This window comes from Acaromyces ingoldii (genome assembly GCF_003144295.1).
Source record: "Acaromyces ingoldii strain MCA 4198 unplaced genomic scaffold FA10scaffold_2, whole genome shotgun sequence".
In the NCBI taxonomy this organism is placed as follows: domain Eukaryota; kingdom Fungi; phylum Basidiomycota; class Exobasidiomycetes; order Exobasidiales; family Cryptobasidiaceae; genus Acaromyces; species Acaromyces ingoldii.
This window is the reverse complement of record NW_020290248.1, coordinates 2,310,567-2,325,020: the sequence shown is the minus strand read 5'-3', so window position 1 is coordinate 2,325,020 and position 14,454 is coordinate 2,310,567. Positions and strand designations below refer to the sequence as shown.

General features: G+C 57.8%; 6 protein-coding genes across 6 annotated transcripts; 3 read left to right on the top strand and 3 right to left on the bottom strand.

Annotated features, from left to right (window-relative positions):
* The first annotated feature begins 479 nt into the window (after positions 1 to 479).
* Positions 480 to 1,352, top strand: FA10DRAFT_80308 (hypothetical protein). The gene has a single exon (XM_025525716.1). It carries the CDS (start codon positions 837 to 839, stop codon positions 1,305 to 1,307), a length of 471 nt encoding a protein of 156 aa, XP_025379200.1. The 5' UTR covers positions 480 to 836; the 3' UTR covers positions 1,308 to 1,352.
* A 395-nt stretch (positions 1,353 to 1,747) lies between these two features.
* FA10DRAFT_80096 (hypothetical protein) lies at positions 1,748 to 4,528 on the top strand. Its single transcript, XM_025525714.1, has 4 exons — positions 1,748 to 2,244; positions 2,351 to 2,423; positions 2,521 to 2,644; positions 2,714 to 4,528. Exons 1-4 carry the CDS (start codon positions 1,952 to 1,954, stop codon positions 4,315 to 4,317), a joined length of 2,094 nt encoding a protein of 697 aa, XP_025379199.1. The 5' UTR covers positions 1,748 to 1,951; the 3' UTR covers positions 4,318 to 4,528.
* Positions 4,529 to 4,587: 59 nt separating this feature from the next.
* Positions 4,588 to 6,090, bottom strand: FA10DRAFT_265810 (hypothetical protein). The gene has a single exon (XM_025521220.1). The coding sequence runs from the start codon at positions 5,787 to 5,789 to the stop codon at positions 4,740 to 4,742; it is 1,050 nt and encodes a 349-aa protein (XP_025379198.1). The 5' UTR covers positions 5,790 to 6,090; the 3' UTR covers positions 4,588 to 4,739.
* A 253-nt stretch (positions 6,091 to 6,343) lies between these two features.
* Positions 6,344 to 7,741, bottom strand: FA10DRAFT_250275 (electron transfer flavo protein, alpha subunit). Its single transcript, XM_025519559.1, has 4 exons — positions 7,442 to 7,741; positions 6,892 to 7,372; positions 6,520 to 6,815; positions 6,344 to 6,456 (listed from the first exon to the last, which is right to left on the bottom strand). The coding sequence occupies exons 1-4, from the start codon at positions 7,708 to 7,710 to the stop codon at positions 6,441 to 6,443; spliced, it is 1,062 nt and encodes a 353-aa protein (XP_025379197.1). The 5' UTR covers positions 7,711 to 7,741; the 3' UTR covers positions 6,344 to 6,440.
* A 131-nt stretch (positions 7,742 to 7,872) lies between these two features.
* On the top strand, positions 7,873 to 9,710 carry FA10DRAFT_250271 (DHH phosphoesterase). Its single transcript, XM_025519558.1, has 4 exons — positions 7,873 to 8,683; positions 8,742 to 8,920; positions 8,992 to 9,381; positions 9,447 to 9,710. Exons 1-4 carry the CDS (start codon positions 7,942 to 7,944, stop codon positions 9,588 to 9,590), a joined length of 1,455 nt encoding a protein of 484 aa, XP_025379196.1. The 5' UTR covers positions 7,873 to 7,941; the 3' UTR covers positions 9,591 to 9,710.
* Positions 9,629 to 14,356, bottom strand: FA10DRAFT_250270 (hypothetical protein). The gene is made up of 2 exons (XM_025519557.1): positions 13,407 to 14,356; positions 9,629 to 13,347 (listed from the first exon to the last, which is right to left on the bottom strand). Exons 1-2 carry the CDS (start codon positions 14,307 to 14,309, stop codon positions 9,769 to 9,771), a joined length of 4,482 nt encoding a protein of 1,493 aa, XP_025379195.1. The 5' UTR covers positions 14,310 to 14,356; the 3' UTR covers positions 9,629 to 9,768.
* Between the last annotated feature and the right edge of the window lie 98 nt (positions 14,357 to 14,454).

Here is a 14,454-nt window from a genome sequence, read left to right as displayed (position 1 = left end):
AAGCAATGCTAGTGGCGGCCAACGTCGTGGCAAGAGGGAAACGTGAGAAAACGCAAGCCTAGAAACAAGCTCCGACTGCGCGTCATCTCCCTGGCTCATCCAATCGGAGGACAGAAAAGAGATGAAAGGAGAGCTAATAAAGCAGGTTCGGCTTCAATTGGTCAGTTGCCGGCGCCAGCATGGCACCGGGGCACACCTACCTACGTCAGCAGTTCGGAAGGGGGGCGACGAGGATCGGGGAAAAGACGTCAGGCGGCCGGACTGATCGGTAGAGACCCTTTTAGATGCTGAAGGGATCTGCCTGACATGCTTCTTCTCCCTACCGAAGGCGACCGTACGTGCTAGCAATAGAGCTAGTAACTGTGTAGTAGTAATGGAGTGTCGGAGAAGCGGCAGCAGAAGCCTAGACTAGCTGCGCTCTCTACACGGGGAGCCGACGGCTATTTCGTCATGCTTTGCCATTTCGTCACTCAACCCATGATTGGACAGGCTCGCGCAAAGGCACTAGGCCAGCGAATGCAAAACGCGCCGGGCTAGCCTGACACCCCGCAGTTTAGCTTGGTGCAAGAAGCGTAGCAAAAGATAGAATGATCATTTTCGTTTAGAGCCCCGAATGGGTTTGATTGTATGACTACTGTGCGCGTTTAGCCGCAAGGTTTATTGGGTACAAAGACTGCGTTCCTCCGCTGCTGGCCCAGTACTGCTGGGGTGCCAGAATAACGCTCAAAATCGAGCAAGGCCATTTTCGTCATAGCCGCTGGTCTCAGGTCGCTGTCTCAAAACGCCAAGTCTTAGCAGGGGCCGACCAGTGAGACTGAGGAACAATACAATACAATATGCACTGTTTAAATAGCTTTGTTTTCCCTCACAGTGTGTCGGGCCAGGGACAATATACTGAACGCAAAGAGAGACGAAAAAAGAAGAGCCAAAATAAAAGAAAGAGCAAAGACGTTTCTAGTCGGGGGTCTGGACTCTTATTGTCGAAGAATGGAGACACTGTACCATGTGTACGGCTCGCCCTAACCTCCGAGGTGGCCGTTTGCGCTGGAAGCAGGCTTACCGACCCTACTGAGAGAAAGAGGAGGAGTTGGAGGCATCAGGCCATCAGGGATCGAGCCGCTCATCATTGCCACTGCCGGAACAACAGCGCCGTGACGCAGCTAGTAAAAAAGGTCCGTCCATCGCTTAATTGTTACTCTCCGTTTCTGGACAGTCCGTTGGTTGTGACTTGTACGGCGCCCTGTTTTAAAATTGAGACAACTCTCTTGGTATATGCCTGCATCCTTCTTGGCTGCCGATCTGCTTAGCGGCTGACGACGGGCATCATTGCCATTTTGTATTGTCGATTGAAGAATTTCAAATGAAAGTCTTGCTCAGACAAGTAGCCCTCACCTCGCGCTGTCTCGCCTTTTCTTTTTTTTTTTCTTTTTTTTTTCTCCTCTTTTTCTCCTGGGCCTAGTTACCCCAGATTTTGAAGTCTGGGGACCCCAGCCAATCAGTCTAGTCCCTGAACCTATTCGTCCTACGTCTGCCCTCTCCTAAAGCAACCCTTCTTCCCTCTCTCTTTCTCTTATACACATCACAACATCATCCCATCCTCTTCTTTCTTTTCCACACCTGGCTCTTGTTGATCCTCTGTCGGAAAAACGGCAACTCAGCCGACGCATCCGCCCTTCAGGACTCTTGCTCTCTCTCTCTCTCTCTCTTCCTCGGCTCGCCCGCCTTCCACTCGTTCAGGCGAGACCAAAAAGAAAAGACGAGAGACACCGCCATTACTCCTCTCTCGCCCTCTTGCATCGAGAAAGCGCCGCCGCGACTGACCGAAGCAAGAACGAAGACGACGAAACTCGCCCCGTTCCGTGTAAAGCCACACGCCTGAGTTTCTCCCTCCCCCCCTTTCAAGAGGGGTCCTTCGCTCTACAAAGGCCCCGTCTCAGAGCTTTCTCCAACAATGGCCATGGCAACGCCCATTTCCATTCCCAACATTTCTTCCTCTTCCTCCTCCTCTTCCTCCTCGTCGCACATGATGCTATCTGCAATGTCGCCCGTGGCCATTGCGTCGCCCACCAGCGTCGCCTCGTTTTCGAGCATGTCCTCCAACCCGCTCGAGTCGCTCGCCACCTCGTCTTCCTCGGCCGCCACCACGCTCTCGTCGGGCTCCACTGCCTACGAGCAGCAGCAGAGCAACGACGCAAAGAAGCTCAAGCCTCACAAGTGCGACACATGCGGCGCATGCTTTGCTCGGTGAGTAATTGTAGCTGGCCAATATTTTGTTGTTGCTTCGCTGCAAGAAGAGTAGTTTGTCTCGTGGCAGCTCAGCTGATGGACCTCCTTTTCTTCTTGTCTACAGCAAAGTACACCTGCAACGCCATGCTCTGCGCCACCAGGTCTGCAAGCCATACTGCTGCGAGCAGTGCGGAAAGGTGGGTGGCGTTATTCCATTTTGTTTGCTCCGAAGAGGACATATACTAACGGTCTTCCCCCTTTTCCCTCTACTTTCCCCCTTTTTCTCAACAACAGTGCTTCAGCAGGCAAGACTCGCTCGTTCGCCACCACCGTCTGCTCCACGAAAAGGCAAAGGAGGAAAAGGGACCCGGAAAGCACAACGTTGGAAGCTCAGGCAAGCGCAACAAGGTCAAGGCATGTGAGTAGCTAGAACCCTTCCCACAAGGCAGTCTCTGAGGCCCGTTACTGACCCCACTGCCTGATACAGCCGCACACACCTGCCTGCCATGCGCCCAGGTCAAGGTCCGCTGCGACGGAAAGACGCCCTGCTCGCGCTGCGCCAGCGGGTTCGCGTCCTGCTCCTACCCGCCATCCAAGGCGTCGCTCATGGCAAAGAACAGCAAAGCCTCATCCAAGGTCAAGGTCCTCAAGTCGTCGGTCTCCTCATCCTCCTCTGCCTCGACTGCGGCTGCTCGCCGCCAGAGCTTCAGCCAAATGACTTCGGTCTCGTCGCCCTCGCTCGGCGGTGACGACGGCGAGGACAATGACGACGACGACGACGAAGATGGCGACGATGACGACGAAGAGATGGGCAGCAGGGCGGCGGCAGACGAGCACGACGAAACATTCCGGCCAAGCTTCTTCTCGACGCTCAACCAGTCGGCCTTTGGTCCTGGCCATGGCGCACGCAGAGACACCATGAGCAGCATCTCGTCGACGATGACCGATGCAAACTCCATCTTTTCTTCGTCGATGCCCCATGCCAGCAGCTTCGAAGGTGCGGCGCCTTTCAGCCCAACGTCGTGGACCGGCAGCGAGTCGTCGCCAGCGGGTGCTCAGGTCGATCCTTCGTTCCTGTCCGTCGACTCGCTCCACCCGCGCCAGCTCCACCAGCTCCACCACCCACACCCGCAGTTCCACTTTCAGCAGCAGCAGCAGCAGCAGCAACAACAACAGCAGCACCACCACCACCAGCAGGGTCACAATCACAGCCACAACCCTAACCATCATCACCATCAACAGCAGCAGCAGCAGCACTTGCAGCAGCAGCTCCTGCAGCAGACGGGCATGCAGCACCAGCAGGCATCCTCTGCCTCGCCCTCGTCGAGCTTCTTCGACGGATCCATGTCGCCGCCAAACTCGGCCGGCTACCCACCCAGCGAGAGTGGTCAGACGACGACCTCGACGACGCTTCACACGCCTCCTTCCTTTTCGTCCTTTCCCCTGCTCAGCCTCTCTGCTGGTGGTGGGGAACACGGACAACAGGCGCAGGCGCAGCTTCAACAGCAGCAGCAGCAGCACCACCACCACCAGCAGCGGCAACAACAACAGGCGCTCGACTGGAGCCATCCATTTGCCTTTTCCAACCTCATGGACTCGGCCATGCAGTTCGCTGCTGCTTCTGCGGCTGCGGCTGCACCCTCGTCGCAGGACGCGCACCACGCCCACCTCCAGAACAGCGGCCTGAGTGCCACACTGAGCAGCGCGCCCCAGCCCGACTCGTCCTTTTCGAGCCCGTCGATCGAGACGGTCGCCAGCAAGAACCTCTACTTCGACATGGGCAACGCCAGCACGGGCACCGCCCACGCCACGAGCGCTGGCCCAGAGGCCTCGCAGGCCGACCTGGCTGCCAGCCTGGCCAGCACCGTCGCAGCTGCCACGATGGCCTCGTCGCCCTCGGGTGGCGCCGCGGGGACCGTCAACCTGGCCTCGCTCGGCCTGCCCGTGCCTGCCAACCTCAACATCAGCGTGCCTGCCGATCTGCAGATGAGCGCAGAGAACTGGGACAGCCTGATGCGTATGCTCACCTCCATGGCCCAGCAACCTGCTTCGTCGTCTTCCCGGCCCACCACCAGCGACTTTTCGGTGTGAAAAAGGGCGCCCGGTCTTCCATCTCTCTCGGCTTCAATCTCTCTCTCTATTTTCACGCACGACGACCTATACACGATCGACGCTTCCCCATCTTTCTCTCATGGGCAACTTCTTTTTTTTACCCTCCACTATACATGAATGAGCGTTGTTCGTTCAGCCTCTCTCTCTCTCCATCAAGCTCTGTACCATATGCCGGATGGTCTTTTCAAGCGGTCCCTCCCTATTTACCCGCCCCGTTACCAGTCGAGTGTGGGTGTACATGATTGTAGCAGTCGATGGAAACCCCTCTATTCCAGTTGTATCGGAGTCCTCCTCCTTCTATCTAATTCAAGCGTCTTGTTTGCCGGAGCATAATCGTACAGGGTGGTTTTGGAACTACAGGAGGCGGAATAGAGGAAGCGATGATGAACATGAAGCCGTTCCTAGCAGACGACAACGAGGCTCGAAGGCCGTCTCAGCGATGATTCGTCTTGCTCCTCGATGTCTCTTGGAAATGAGATGCGGATGCTGGAGACCCTAGCGGCTTCGTCGCACAGATGCCTTAGCGAGGTGGGCGTCGTCTCGCCCTCGCCCTCTTCCCCAACCTCGCCCAGCAAGGCCGATGCCGCCGTCGCGGCCACTTTTCTTCTCCTCATCCTCTTCTCTTCCTCCTCCTGCTCACCCGCTTTCCCAACTGCTCTTGCTCCTGTGCCTGTGCCTGTGCCTTGTGCAGATGCATGGACTAGCATCTCGCTCCAGCAGGAGCCGTCCGCCTCGAGGATGCTGATCCATGCGCCCTGCGCTTCCGTTTCCCCACTCCCAGGGTGCTCGCTACTCCTCCTTGGCCGGCAGTGCCTTTCAAAGGCATCATCGATGAGCCGACCAACAGAGGACGCCTCGGCGTCGTGATTCAGTTTATCAGAGGGCCGGGCGCCTGTATGCGCATGCAAGCTGCTACCGTCTGAGACTGCAGGAGCCAGCGTTGCTCCTGGTGAATGCCACCGCCAGCTGCTGCTGCTTCCTGTATCCACCGTGGACGCTCCCCCCGCCGCGTCACTTTTCCCCGTCACGACCATCCACCAGGCCCAGGCGGCGAGGATCACGAGGAGGACACAGCCGCCGAGGCTCGTCTTTCGCAGCCCGAGATGCTCCGCCTTGGCGCGCGCCTCGACGGTGGCGCCGCTGGCGACGAGGACGAGGAGCGTGACGGGGTGCTCCCACAGCGCCGAGAGGCCCGCGTGGAGGATGGTGCGGAGGCAGAGGCCGATGGCGAGGTACTGCAGCAGGGCCGCATAGGTCAGCGTCACGCTCAGGTGCGGCTGACCCAGGCTGAGCGTCAGCGTCGGGTTGCCGCGCGTCTGCAGCGTCAGCAGCTTGATGCTCGAGCCCGAGCCGCGGCGCGACGCTTGCGGACGAAGCTCCGGCAGAGACGCGATCATGGCGGGCGGCGACGAGGAGCGGGACGAGGCCCGGGACGAAGCTGCCGAAGCCATCGTCCTCGCTCGTCGTCGTCTTCGTCACAGAGAAGAATAATGAAAACGTCGTCCTCGCTTCCCTTGATCAGCGGAAGGAGTGGCCGAGCCAGCCCTGGTGGTTGCGCGGGCAGCAGCAATGATGAACGGGATCCTTCCCACCTTCCACCTCCTCCTCCTCGTCTGCCTCTACACTATACATTATTGTCTCTGGTGCTGCCGACAAATGAGCAGCACTTACGTACTTGCCTGCCCCACGGTGGGCGCGAACGTGCCAACCACGAAACGAACGTTCCTTGGTAGCGGAGCGGGCTTCCCTTTGTCTCTCTACTGCCCGGAAAAGGCAAAGCAAGTCTAAAAATGCCAAAGAGGGCGCCCGACCAAATTTCACACGTGTCGCTGTCACCCACCCACCCACTCAATGCTCTTGCGACGGCCTCAGCTCCGACGAGGCGGCAAGAGGTCAAGAGGGAGGGAGGACGTCTGCACATACAGACAACCGACGCCCAGAAATCGATTCTTCAAATCCATCCTTGTCGCGCGACGACGAGAAGTGGCTGCACGCGCGCACGCCAGGCCTCTCTTCTCACGCAGAGCAAACAGGAACTTCTCGAATGACGATACTATTCTTTAGTTTTGTGCCAATTGGTACACAAGCATGAAGTCTTACTTCTACTTGAGCTTCTGACTGTAGACGAGCAGCTGAGTCAGTGAGGTCCACATTGAGCGAGCGAGGCAGAGGCAGACTTACGTCATCTCTGGCACGGCATCGTAGAGATCCGCCACAAGACCAAGATCGGCGATCTGGAAGATGGGCGCGTCGGGGTCCTTGTTGATGGCCGCAATCGTCTTGCTGTCCTTCATGCCAGCCAAGTGCTGGATGGCGCCGCTGATACCAATGGCCAGGTATAGCTCTGGAGCCACAATCTTGCCCGTCTGTCCCACTTGGAGGGCATTGTCGGCGTAGCCTGCATCCACGGCAGCGCGAGAAGCGCCCACAGCAGCGTTGAGCGCATCTGCCAGCGGCTCAATGTACTTTTCGAAGTTCTAAAGAAGGAGAAGAGAGTGATGTGATGAGCTAATTTGCAAAAGAGCATGCAAAGTAGAAAGGAGAAAGTCTCACCTCGCCAGACTTGAGCGCCCTTCCGCCCGAGACGACGCGCGAAGCCGTCGCAAGATCGGGTCTCGACGAGACGTTGAGCTTCTCCTCGACAAATTCCGTTTCGAGGGGTGCGTCAGCGGGCTTCACCTCGGCCTTTTCCGCCGATCCGCCCTCCTCGCTGGCCTTGTCGAAGGCCGTTCCACGGACAGTCACGACCTTGACCTTGTCGTTGGACTTGACGGTCAAGATGGCGTTGCCCGCATAGATGGGTCGCTGGAACGTGTCCTCGGAGTCCACCGCGATGATGTCGCTCACCTGGCTCGAGTCGATGAGGGCGGAAAAGCGCGGGAAGATGTCGCGTCCTACAGCCGTGTGGCCGGCAAAGACGTGAGTGTAGTTGTTGCTCTCGACGATTGACTTGAGCAGTGGTGCGGCGGGCTCGGCAAGGTTGTCGGCGTAGTTCTTGGCCTTGCTGAAGTGAACCTTCTTCAGTCCAGAGATCCTGGGGTGTTCATGCTGCTATTAGCAATCTTGGCAGCACACAGAGTGAGAGAAAGAGGGGAGAACACACTTGGTAGCCTTGTCAACGACGCCGTCAACATCATCGCCGCCCAGCACAATGCCATCGACATCGCCACCGACCTTGGAGGCGGCGGTGAGAGCGACAAGCGAGGCAGGGTTGATGGTGCCGTTCTTGTGCTCGAGGAAGAGAAGCGAGTTCGCCAGGCGAGCTGCCGAAGTCGCAAATGTGCGCGAGGACGACGATGCCGCCGCTGTAGCAGCCCTCGTCAGAGGAGAAGCTCCTCGAAGGGAGCTGGCGGCAAGTCGAGGGAGTATCATAATGTTCGAGTAGAGGGAGGAGGGTGTGAGGCCAAGGAGACGAGCCAGCCAAGTTGTGACAAAGATCGCGCTTCCGGATCCCACTTTCAACCGACCGATCCGCCCGCCATCGGTCGGCCGACGCGTGCATACGGGCTGACCCAATTCCTCCACAAAAAGACCATTCAGAAGATCACTCATCAGATAAAACGAGACGAGCACCATCCGGTCGCCGGCTGTCATTAAGGCCCGATGGTGAAGAGGAAGGCTTCATCGTCGCCAAGCGAACCAGAGGTCCAAGGGACACCAAAACGAGTACATGTCGAAGATTGGCCTGCCCCATTAAGGGCAAGGGAGCTTGCGGCAGACTTCATAAAGCGAGTCGCTGCCTCGCCTCACCTCTGCCTGCTCGTTCCAGACAAGGACGCCGACGGGCTCTCGAGCGGCGTCATTCTCTACCGGACGCTGATCGGGCTTGGGAAAAGCGCTGAGAGCATCGGTGTACATCACATAGGAGCCGGCCAGCGTCCTGGGTCGAGATCACAGAGGCGTGTGTTCGAGAAGTCTGGTGCTCGATGGATTATAGTGCTGGACCAAGGAAGCGCTCCGAGCCCTGCGTTGACGACGACGGCCGAGCGGGGGTGGAATGCACCCGAGGACGATGAGGAGGTAGTGCGGACCCTAGTTATCGATCATCATCATGTAGATGATCTGGACCAAGCGGGTCCAAAGGGTTCTCTGCTCGTCAACGCAAGCAGGCACGAGCCCGTTGCAACGAGCTCCCTCTTGGCGTGGGTCATCTGCAAGCCTCTACTGGCCGAAGTCATTGGAGAAAAGGAAGCAGACGACCGGCTCAAATATCTCGCTATAATCGGGACATGTGGGGATCTGAGCACGTCCGTCAAGTGGGACCCTCCGTGGCCAGACTTGAGCCCCGAGCTCAAGCGATGGGGAAAATCCAAGATTGGCGAAGCTGTCGCTCTTCTCAATGCTCGTGAGTCACGTTTCTCTCTGCTTCACTGATCAGCACGCTGAGCTGATGGCAGTCATAGCGAGAAGAACGCCTCTGCACGACGCCCACGTCAGTTGGGATGCCCTGATGGCAAGCAAGACGCCGCCGGACCTCCTTTCGACAACGACAAACCCGGGCTTGCTCCGTCTGGCAGAGGCGCGAAGGCAGGTGAAAGACGAGACAGAACGATGCACCCACACGCCTCCCAAATTCTCAAAGGTAGAATCAGCAAGTTTCTTTGACCCGCCTCATCACCGTCTCACTGACGAACCGTGCTCCCCGAATGACAGGACTCCCGCGTGGCCCTCTTGACGATCGATTCGCCCTTTCAGGTGCATCCTTCCATCGCGACGCGCTGGGCTGGCACGCTGAGGGGCGCAAAACGCCTGCAGGTCGTCATGTGTGCCAACCTGGGCTTCGGGACCGTCGTCACCCATTCTGACGAGGACGAAGAGAAAGCCGCAAAGATAAAAGAAGAAGGAGAGGACAAGACAAATATGGAGCGTTACGTGCACTTTTCGTGCCGGATCGCAGGAAGCGCCAAGGGCCGTGGGGAAGAAGTCAACATCATCTCAATACTGCGAGAGTACGCGGCGCTTGATCCTACCTTCCTCAAAGACCTCGAAGCAACGGGCCACGAGGGCGGCTTTGCCAATGGCCACGTTCAAGCGGCCGGCTCGGTGCGTTTTTGTTCTTCTTTTTCCTTTTCTAGAGCATCACTGACCAAACTCGATCTTCTTTCCAGATTCTTCCGCGCTCATTCTGGGACCGCTTCGTGAGCCTCATGGAAATCGGTATCAAAGCAGAGGGCACGTCTTCCTCACCGAGCAAGGGCAAGAAGGTGGCCGTCCAGAGCAACAAGCTCACCGCCTACTTCTCTCAAGCGTAAAGTCCCTTACGAGCGATTGTCTCCGGCCTCACCCAAACTGTACAACACGCCATGAAATGTATCGATAGTCTTCTATGAGGTTGCAAGATTTGTTGAAAGGGTTCCAATTACTGGGGACACTAAGAGGAAATACTGAAAGAGCGATGATAGTTGTGTGTATTTATAGGATGTATTGATATCAACAGACCGAAGACGATCTCCGGTCTTTGGCCGACAATTTGGCCGACAAGGTCGAATCGTTGCTGTTGGAGGCATTGGAGCTGCTGTCCCTAGACGTCATCGTCATCATCTGCGAAGACGTCGGGCTGGCCCTTGAGCTGGCAATTGGCGGTGCAACGAGCGGCGTCATGCTGCCCAATCCACTGCTCATCGACAGCGAGCCACTGCCCAAGCCGCCGCTGCCGTTGCCATTCGGCGTCACATTTCCAGGCGTAGGCGGCACCGATCGATTGTGCTTCATGTGGGCCTGGATCAGGTGGCCAGCACTGAGGGCGCCCATCAGGCTCAGCTCGCCCGCCATTACAGCGGCAGCGATGATCCTCGCCAGACGCTGTGCGTTTGCGCCTGGAATCTCCTTGGAAGCGCCCGCCACACCCAGCATCTCCAGCAGGGCTCGTTGGGGTGAAAGGATGGTGCCACCGCCGACGGTGCCAACCTCGATCGAGGGCATGGACACCGTGACCAGGAGGTCATCCACGCCAGTCGATGCGTTGGGAATCGCTTCCATGAGCGTCATGCACATCGAACTCTCGACGACCTGGGCCGGATCCTGGCCTGTGGCCAAAAAGACGGCAGCCACGATGTTGGCGGCATGGGCATTGAAGCCTCCGACAGAGCCAGCCATGGCCGATCCGATCAGGTTCTTCTTGATGTTGAGATTAACCAGGTCCTTGACCGTCGTCTTGAGGACCGACTTGACCGTTGCACCCGGGATGACGGCCTCGCAGCACACGCTCTTGCCCCTACCCTCAATCCAGTTGATGGCGCTGGGCTTCTTGTCGATGCAGTAGTTTCCGCTCAGGCTCAGCACCTGCATCTCGAAACGCTGCGACATGAGCTCCAGGGCCTTTTCAACACCCTTTGAGACCATGTTCATGCCCATGGCATCGCCCGTGGCCGTGGCAAAGCGCACATAGAGGGTCCTGCCCGCCATGACGCAGCGGAGGTGAGAGAGACGTGCAAAGCGTGAAGTCGAGTCGAAAGATTCCTTGATCGTCGATGCTCCTTCTGGCGAGTCAATCCACCTCTTGGCCTTTGCGGCCTGCGTGATGGAGCTGAACTCAATCACAGGGCCTCGCGTCATGGCATCTTGCGTCAAAACGGTCGTGACACCTCCTGCCGCGTTGAGTGCCTTGCAACCGCGCGATGTCGAGGCCACCAGAGTTCCTTCGGTCGTGGCCATGGGGATCGGCAAGACTTGACCATCAACTGTCAAGGGGCCAGCGATACCGACAGGCAGAGGCATGTACCCAACGACGTTCTCGCAGCAGGCACCCATGACCTGTGCGTAGTCGTAGTTGGAGTGTGGCACGAGGGAGCTTTCGAGAGTCTTCGTCGTGGATGCTCGCGAGATGAGAGCCCTTCGGATTCGGACGGCTCGCTCGTGATCTTGCAGCAGCTTCTCCAAGGCGTAGGACTGGATCTTTCCCTTTTGCGCCAGGAGGATGACCTCTTCGTCGCTCAGCAAGAAGACACCGGCTCCTCCGGCGTACAACTCGAGAAGATCGTCCAACGGCCGGACCTCTTGAGTCCCGTCATTGCCCACAAAGCCAGCCACCTTGACACGCAGCGAGTCTGACGGCTTCTCTCCCGTCTTCGCCTCGTCGCGCACTGTGGCGGCTGCATCGGAAGCCACCGCATCAGCCGCCACGGCCTTCGTAGGGACGTCCGCCTTGCTAAGGCCCTCCTCTTGCCTTGGCACCTGGTCGAGCTTGCCCTTGGCATGGCTGGCCGAGAGCTGAGCGAGTTTCAAGTGGTACTCGGAAATGCTATCGTGCATGTTTGGCCGCTCTGCTGGCTTTTCACTCCATCGTCTCGAAGGCTTGCTATCCGTTGCGACGTCTGCAGTCGACAGTCGACCCCCTTCACGGTTCAGGTGTGCGCCAATCATGCGTGCAGCGGCAAATGCAGCCGCACCAGCCGCATTACCCTCGGCGACGGCTGCATTGCCCGTGGCGATGCCCTTCAGTAGATAGGCGTTGAGGAAAATACTGATGGCCAGTGCCAGCGACATCCACTTGCTGATGACGGGGTCGCCCACGATGACCGTCCACAAGCTCATGAAGCTGTCGAGCACAGCAAGAGAAGATGAGCTACCCGGTGAGGTGCCCGATTTAATGGCTGTGGGCAAGAACGAGTCCGATGAGTTGCTACCCGATGGTGATTCGATTGCGTTGCTGTTGCTGCCTCCCAGACCCGATGCGTTGAGAGCTGCAGATCCAATCGCTGACCGGGACCACGCTGCATTTGGAGCGCTGTCCACAAGGACGTAGATAATAGGATCGGCAACCTTGACGATGACGTCGGCATCCTTCGGCATCGTCATGCCCCTCAGAAGCGCATCCATGACAGCACTATTTGGCTTGGCGGTGGATAAAACGCCAGGTGCCGTGTCAACGAGGGACTTGTACAGGGAGACGGCGCCGGTCGACTGGTGGCGCGAAAAGGCCGATTGCGTCGTCAGTGTTGAGACGAGGTTCAGCGAATGGAGCGTCAGGAAAGCCGTAATGAGGAGAAGCTTGAGCCTGGCTACCGGATTTTCGCGACCATGTCTGCTCCTTTCAAAGGGAACCTTTCCGAGGATGAGCTTGACGATCCTCCTCCACAGCGGCCTAGTCGAGGCACTCGAATGCTGGCGTGATCCATCCGCGGCGGCACGTTCCGGGCTGTCTTCGCGCGAAGACAACGTAGACATGGGTGTGTCAAGCTCCGAAAGGGGCACGTCTGAATCGACATTGGGCGGTGTCGAGGGTTTGAGCCTTCGCATGCCCCGCATCACCTTGATCCGGTGTACCTCGACCATGACGGTGAGAATGGAGATGAAGAAGCAGAAGAGAAAAGCGCAATCGAAGATGAGGATCAGGGCTGCGAGCTGGCAAAATTCGCGCAGACCCGACACTCCACTGGTGGCGCCGACAGCCATGACTGCAATCTCGATGGCGTAGTCTCGGATGATGGGCACGCCAACGAGGTCGACAGCAGCCTCAACGACTTCGTTGGCAGGCACTGGCTGAGGGGCAGACCACCGCAGGCTGGGCTCCGTGCGAAGGCGGGCGGTAAGGGCACGCACAAAGGCTTCCTCCTGGCTGTGGTCGTCGGCCACTCTAGCGCCATTGCCCTTGATCCCATCCGGACGTGGGCCTTGCTGCCTCTGCTGCTGTTGTTGTTGTTGCTGTTGCTGCTGCGATTCGTTGAGCGCTGAAAGAAGCAGGTCTGGGTTGGCCTTGGACGTCGTCGCTTGAGGCGCGATTGCGGGGTGCGTGAAGACGGCTCTCGTGAGCAGAAAGGGCTTTTCAAAGCCGACAGTAATGACGAGGAAAGGCAAAGCCTCAGACAGGCAGATGGGATCCACGGTCACGCCGACGAGGTATGCCATGGCCAAAGCACACAGGAAGGCGAAGATGGACGAGGTCAGAACCGAAGCGCCGAGCCAAAAGTTGGATCCAAACTTGCGCATCGAGAGGAAGAGGTTGACGAAAGTGCCGTGCATGAGAATATAGGCAGAGAGCATCACGAAGATGTCTGCTGAGTCGGCGCGCTGTCAAAGTAGACGTTAATCTTGGCTGGACAAGCACAAGAACTCAAGAGCAAACTCACTTTGACCAGGGCCCAGAAGCGCATGACGAGAGCGCGCATGGCATAGGCCATCCATCGCACAGATCGAAGCTCTTCGGTCGAGGCAGACGAGTACTGCCCCGTGGAGCCATAGGCGCCGACGTCATCGTCGGAAAAGATGGGCAGCAACCGAAGCGCGGAAGCCTTTGTCACACTGGCATTGACTGTCGTCGCCAGCATATCGACATCGGCAGCCTTCTCGATGAAGTGCCGTCTTGCTTCGAAGGTCGCGTCCTCATTATCTTGCTCAATTGTCGACAAACGAGCAAAAGTATATGCGGCAACCTCCTCCGGAACATCTTGGACAAGATGCGTTGGGCCGTCACCACCCAACTCTTTCTGCAGGAGCTTGGCCACATTGGCTAGCGTCGTATCACGGAGCGCTTTCTTGATATCGGTTTGCTCCTCAGAGTCGACCACAATGACGGGCTCGATGAGGAAACGCTTCAACTTCTCCGACTCGGCCGCTCCGTGCTCGAGACCGGCCTCGTTTGCTTCTTCCCCAGCGATCCAATCCATCGAGCCTGCCTTCCTCACAAAGAAGTTCCCCCTCTCCGTCCACCGTGCGGCGTCATTGATAGCGTCCGCATCGCTGCTCAAAGGTGAGGACGATGCCGCAGCCAGACCGGCGGCCTCCCTGTGCAGTGGCTCGAAAAAATTGCTCGTCGTGACGGCGTGAAGAACCTGAAAGTAGGCGAGTGTGACAATGACAAAGATTGTCACGATGACCTCGATCGGGTTCTTGGTCGCCCGCTTCGCCAACTTTCGAAGCATGGCTCGCGGCAGTGATAGTTGGTTCGGGGTAGTGGCGCTGGTTGTCGACAAAGGCGGTGATGGTGTGTGTGCGTGTGCTGCTGTTGGAGCTGATGATGACGTTCTGGACATGTCAAATGATGTAGAAAAGGAGTGTGGGGGGGGGGGGGGTCGGCAGTCTATGCGTTGATCGTATGTACAGTGGTAGGTGATGAAATCGCCCAGAGCGAGAAGAACGAGAGGAAAGTGAGTCGAGATACGTTCGTTACCGGCCCAT

Excerpts from the sequence above, each read along its gene's own strand:
- FA10DRAFT_250271 (XM_025519558.1), top strand. The coding sequence starts at position 7,942 with ATGGTGAAGAGGAAGGCTTCATCGTCGCCAAGCGAACCAGAGGTCCAA. Across the intron at positions 8,684-8,741 it reads TGTCGCTCTTCTCAATGCTC|CGAGAAGAACGCCTCTGCAC; the intron begins GTGAGTCACGTT and ends TGGCAGTCATAG. Across the intron at positions 8,921-8,991 it reads CGCCTCCCAAATTCTCAAAG|GACTCCCGCGTGGCCCTCTT; the intron begins GTAGAATCAGCA and ends CCCGAATGACAG.
- FA10DRAFT_80096 (XM_025525714.1), top strand. The coding sequence starts at position 1,952 with ATGGCCATGGCAACGCCCATTTCCATTCCCAACATTTCTTCCTCTTCC. Across the intron at positions 2,424-2,520 it reads GCTGCGAGCAGTGCGGAAAG|TGCTTCAGCAGGCAAGACTC; the intron begins GTGGGTGGCGTT and ends TCTCAACAACAG. Across the intron at positions 2,645-2,713 it reads GCGCAACAAGGTCAAGGCAT|CCGCACACACCTGCCTGCCA; the intron begins GTGAGTAGCTAG and ends TGCCTGATACAG.
- FA10DRAFT_250270 (XM_025519557.1), bottom strand. The coding sequence starts at position 14,309 with ATGTCCAGAACGTCATCATCAGCTCCAACAGCAGCACACGCACACACA. Across the intron at positions 13,348-13,406 it reads GCTTCTGGGCCCTGGTCAAA|CGCGCCGACTCAGCAGACAT; the intron begins GTGAGTTTGCTC and ends CTACTTTGACAG.
- FA10DRAFT_265810 (XM_025521220.1), bottom strand. The coding sequence starts at position 5,789 with ATGGCTTCGGCAGCTTCGTCCCGGGCCTCGTCCCGCTCCTCGTCGCCG.
- FA10DRAFT_80308 (XM_025525716.1), top strand. The coding sequence starts at position 837 with ATGCACTGTTTAAATAGCTTTGTTTTCCCTCACAGTGTGTCGGGCCAG.
- FA10DRAFT_250275 (XM_025519559.1), bottom strand. The coding sequence starts at position 7,710 with ATGATACTCCCTCGACTTGCCGCCAGCTCCCTTCGAGGAGCTTCTCCT. Across the intron at positions 7,373-7,441 it reads GTCGTTGACAAGGCTACCAA|GATCTCTGGACTGAAGAAGG; the intron begins GTGTGTTCTCCC and ends TGAACACCCCAG. Across the intron at positions 6,816-6,891 it reads GGGCGCTCAAGTCTGGCGAG|AACTTCGAAAAGTACATTGA; the intron begins GTGAGACTTTCT and ends CTCCTTCTTTAG.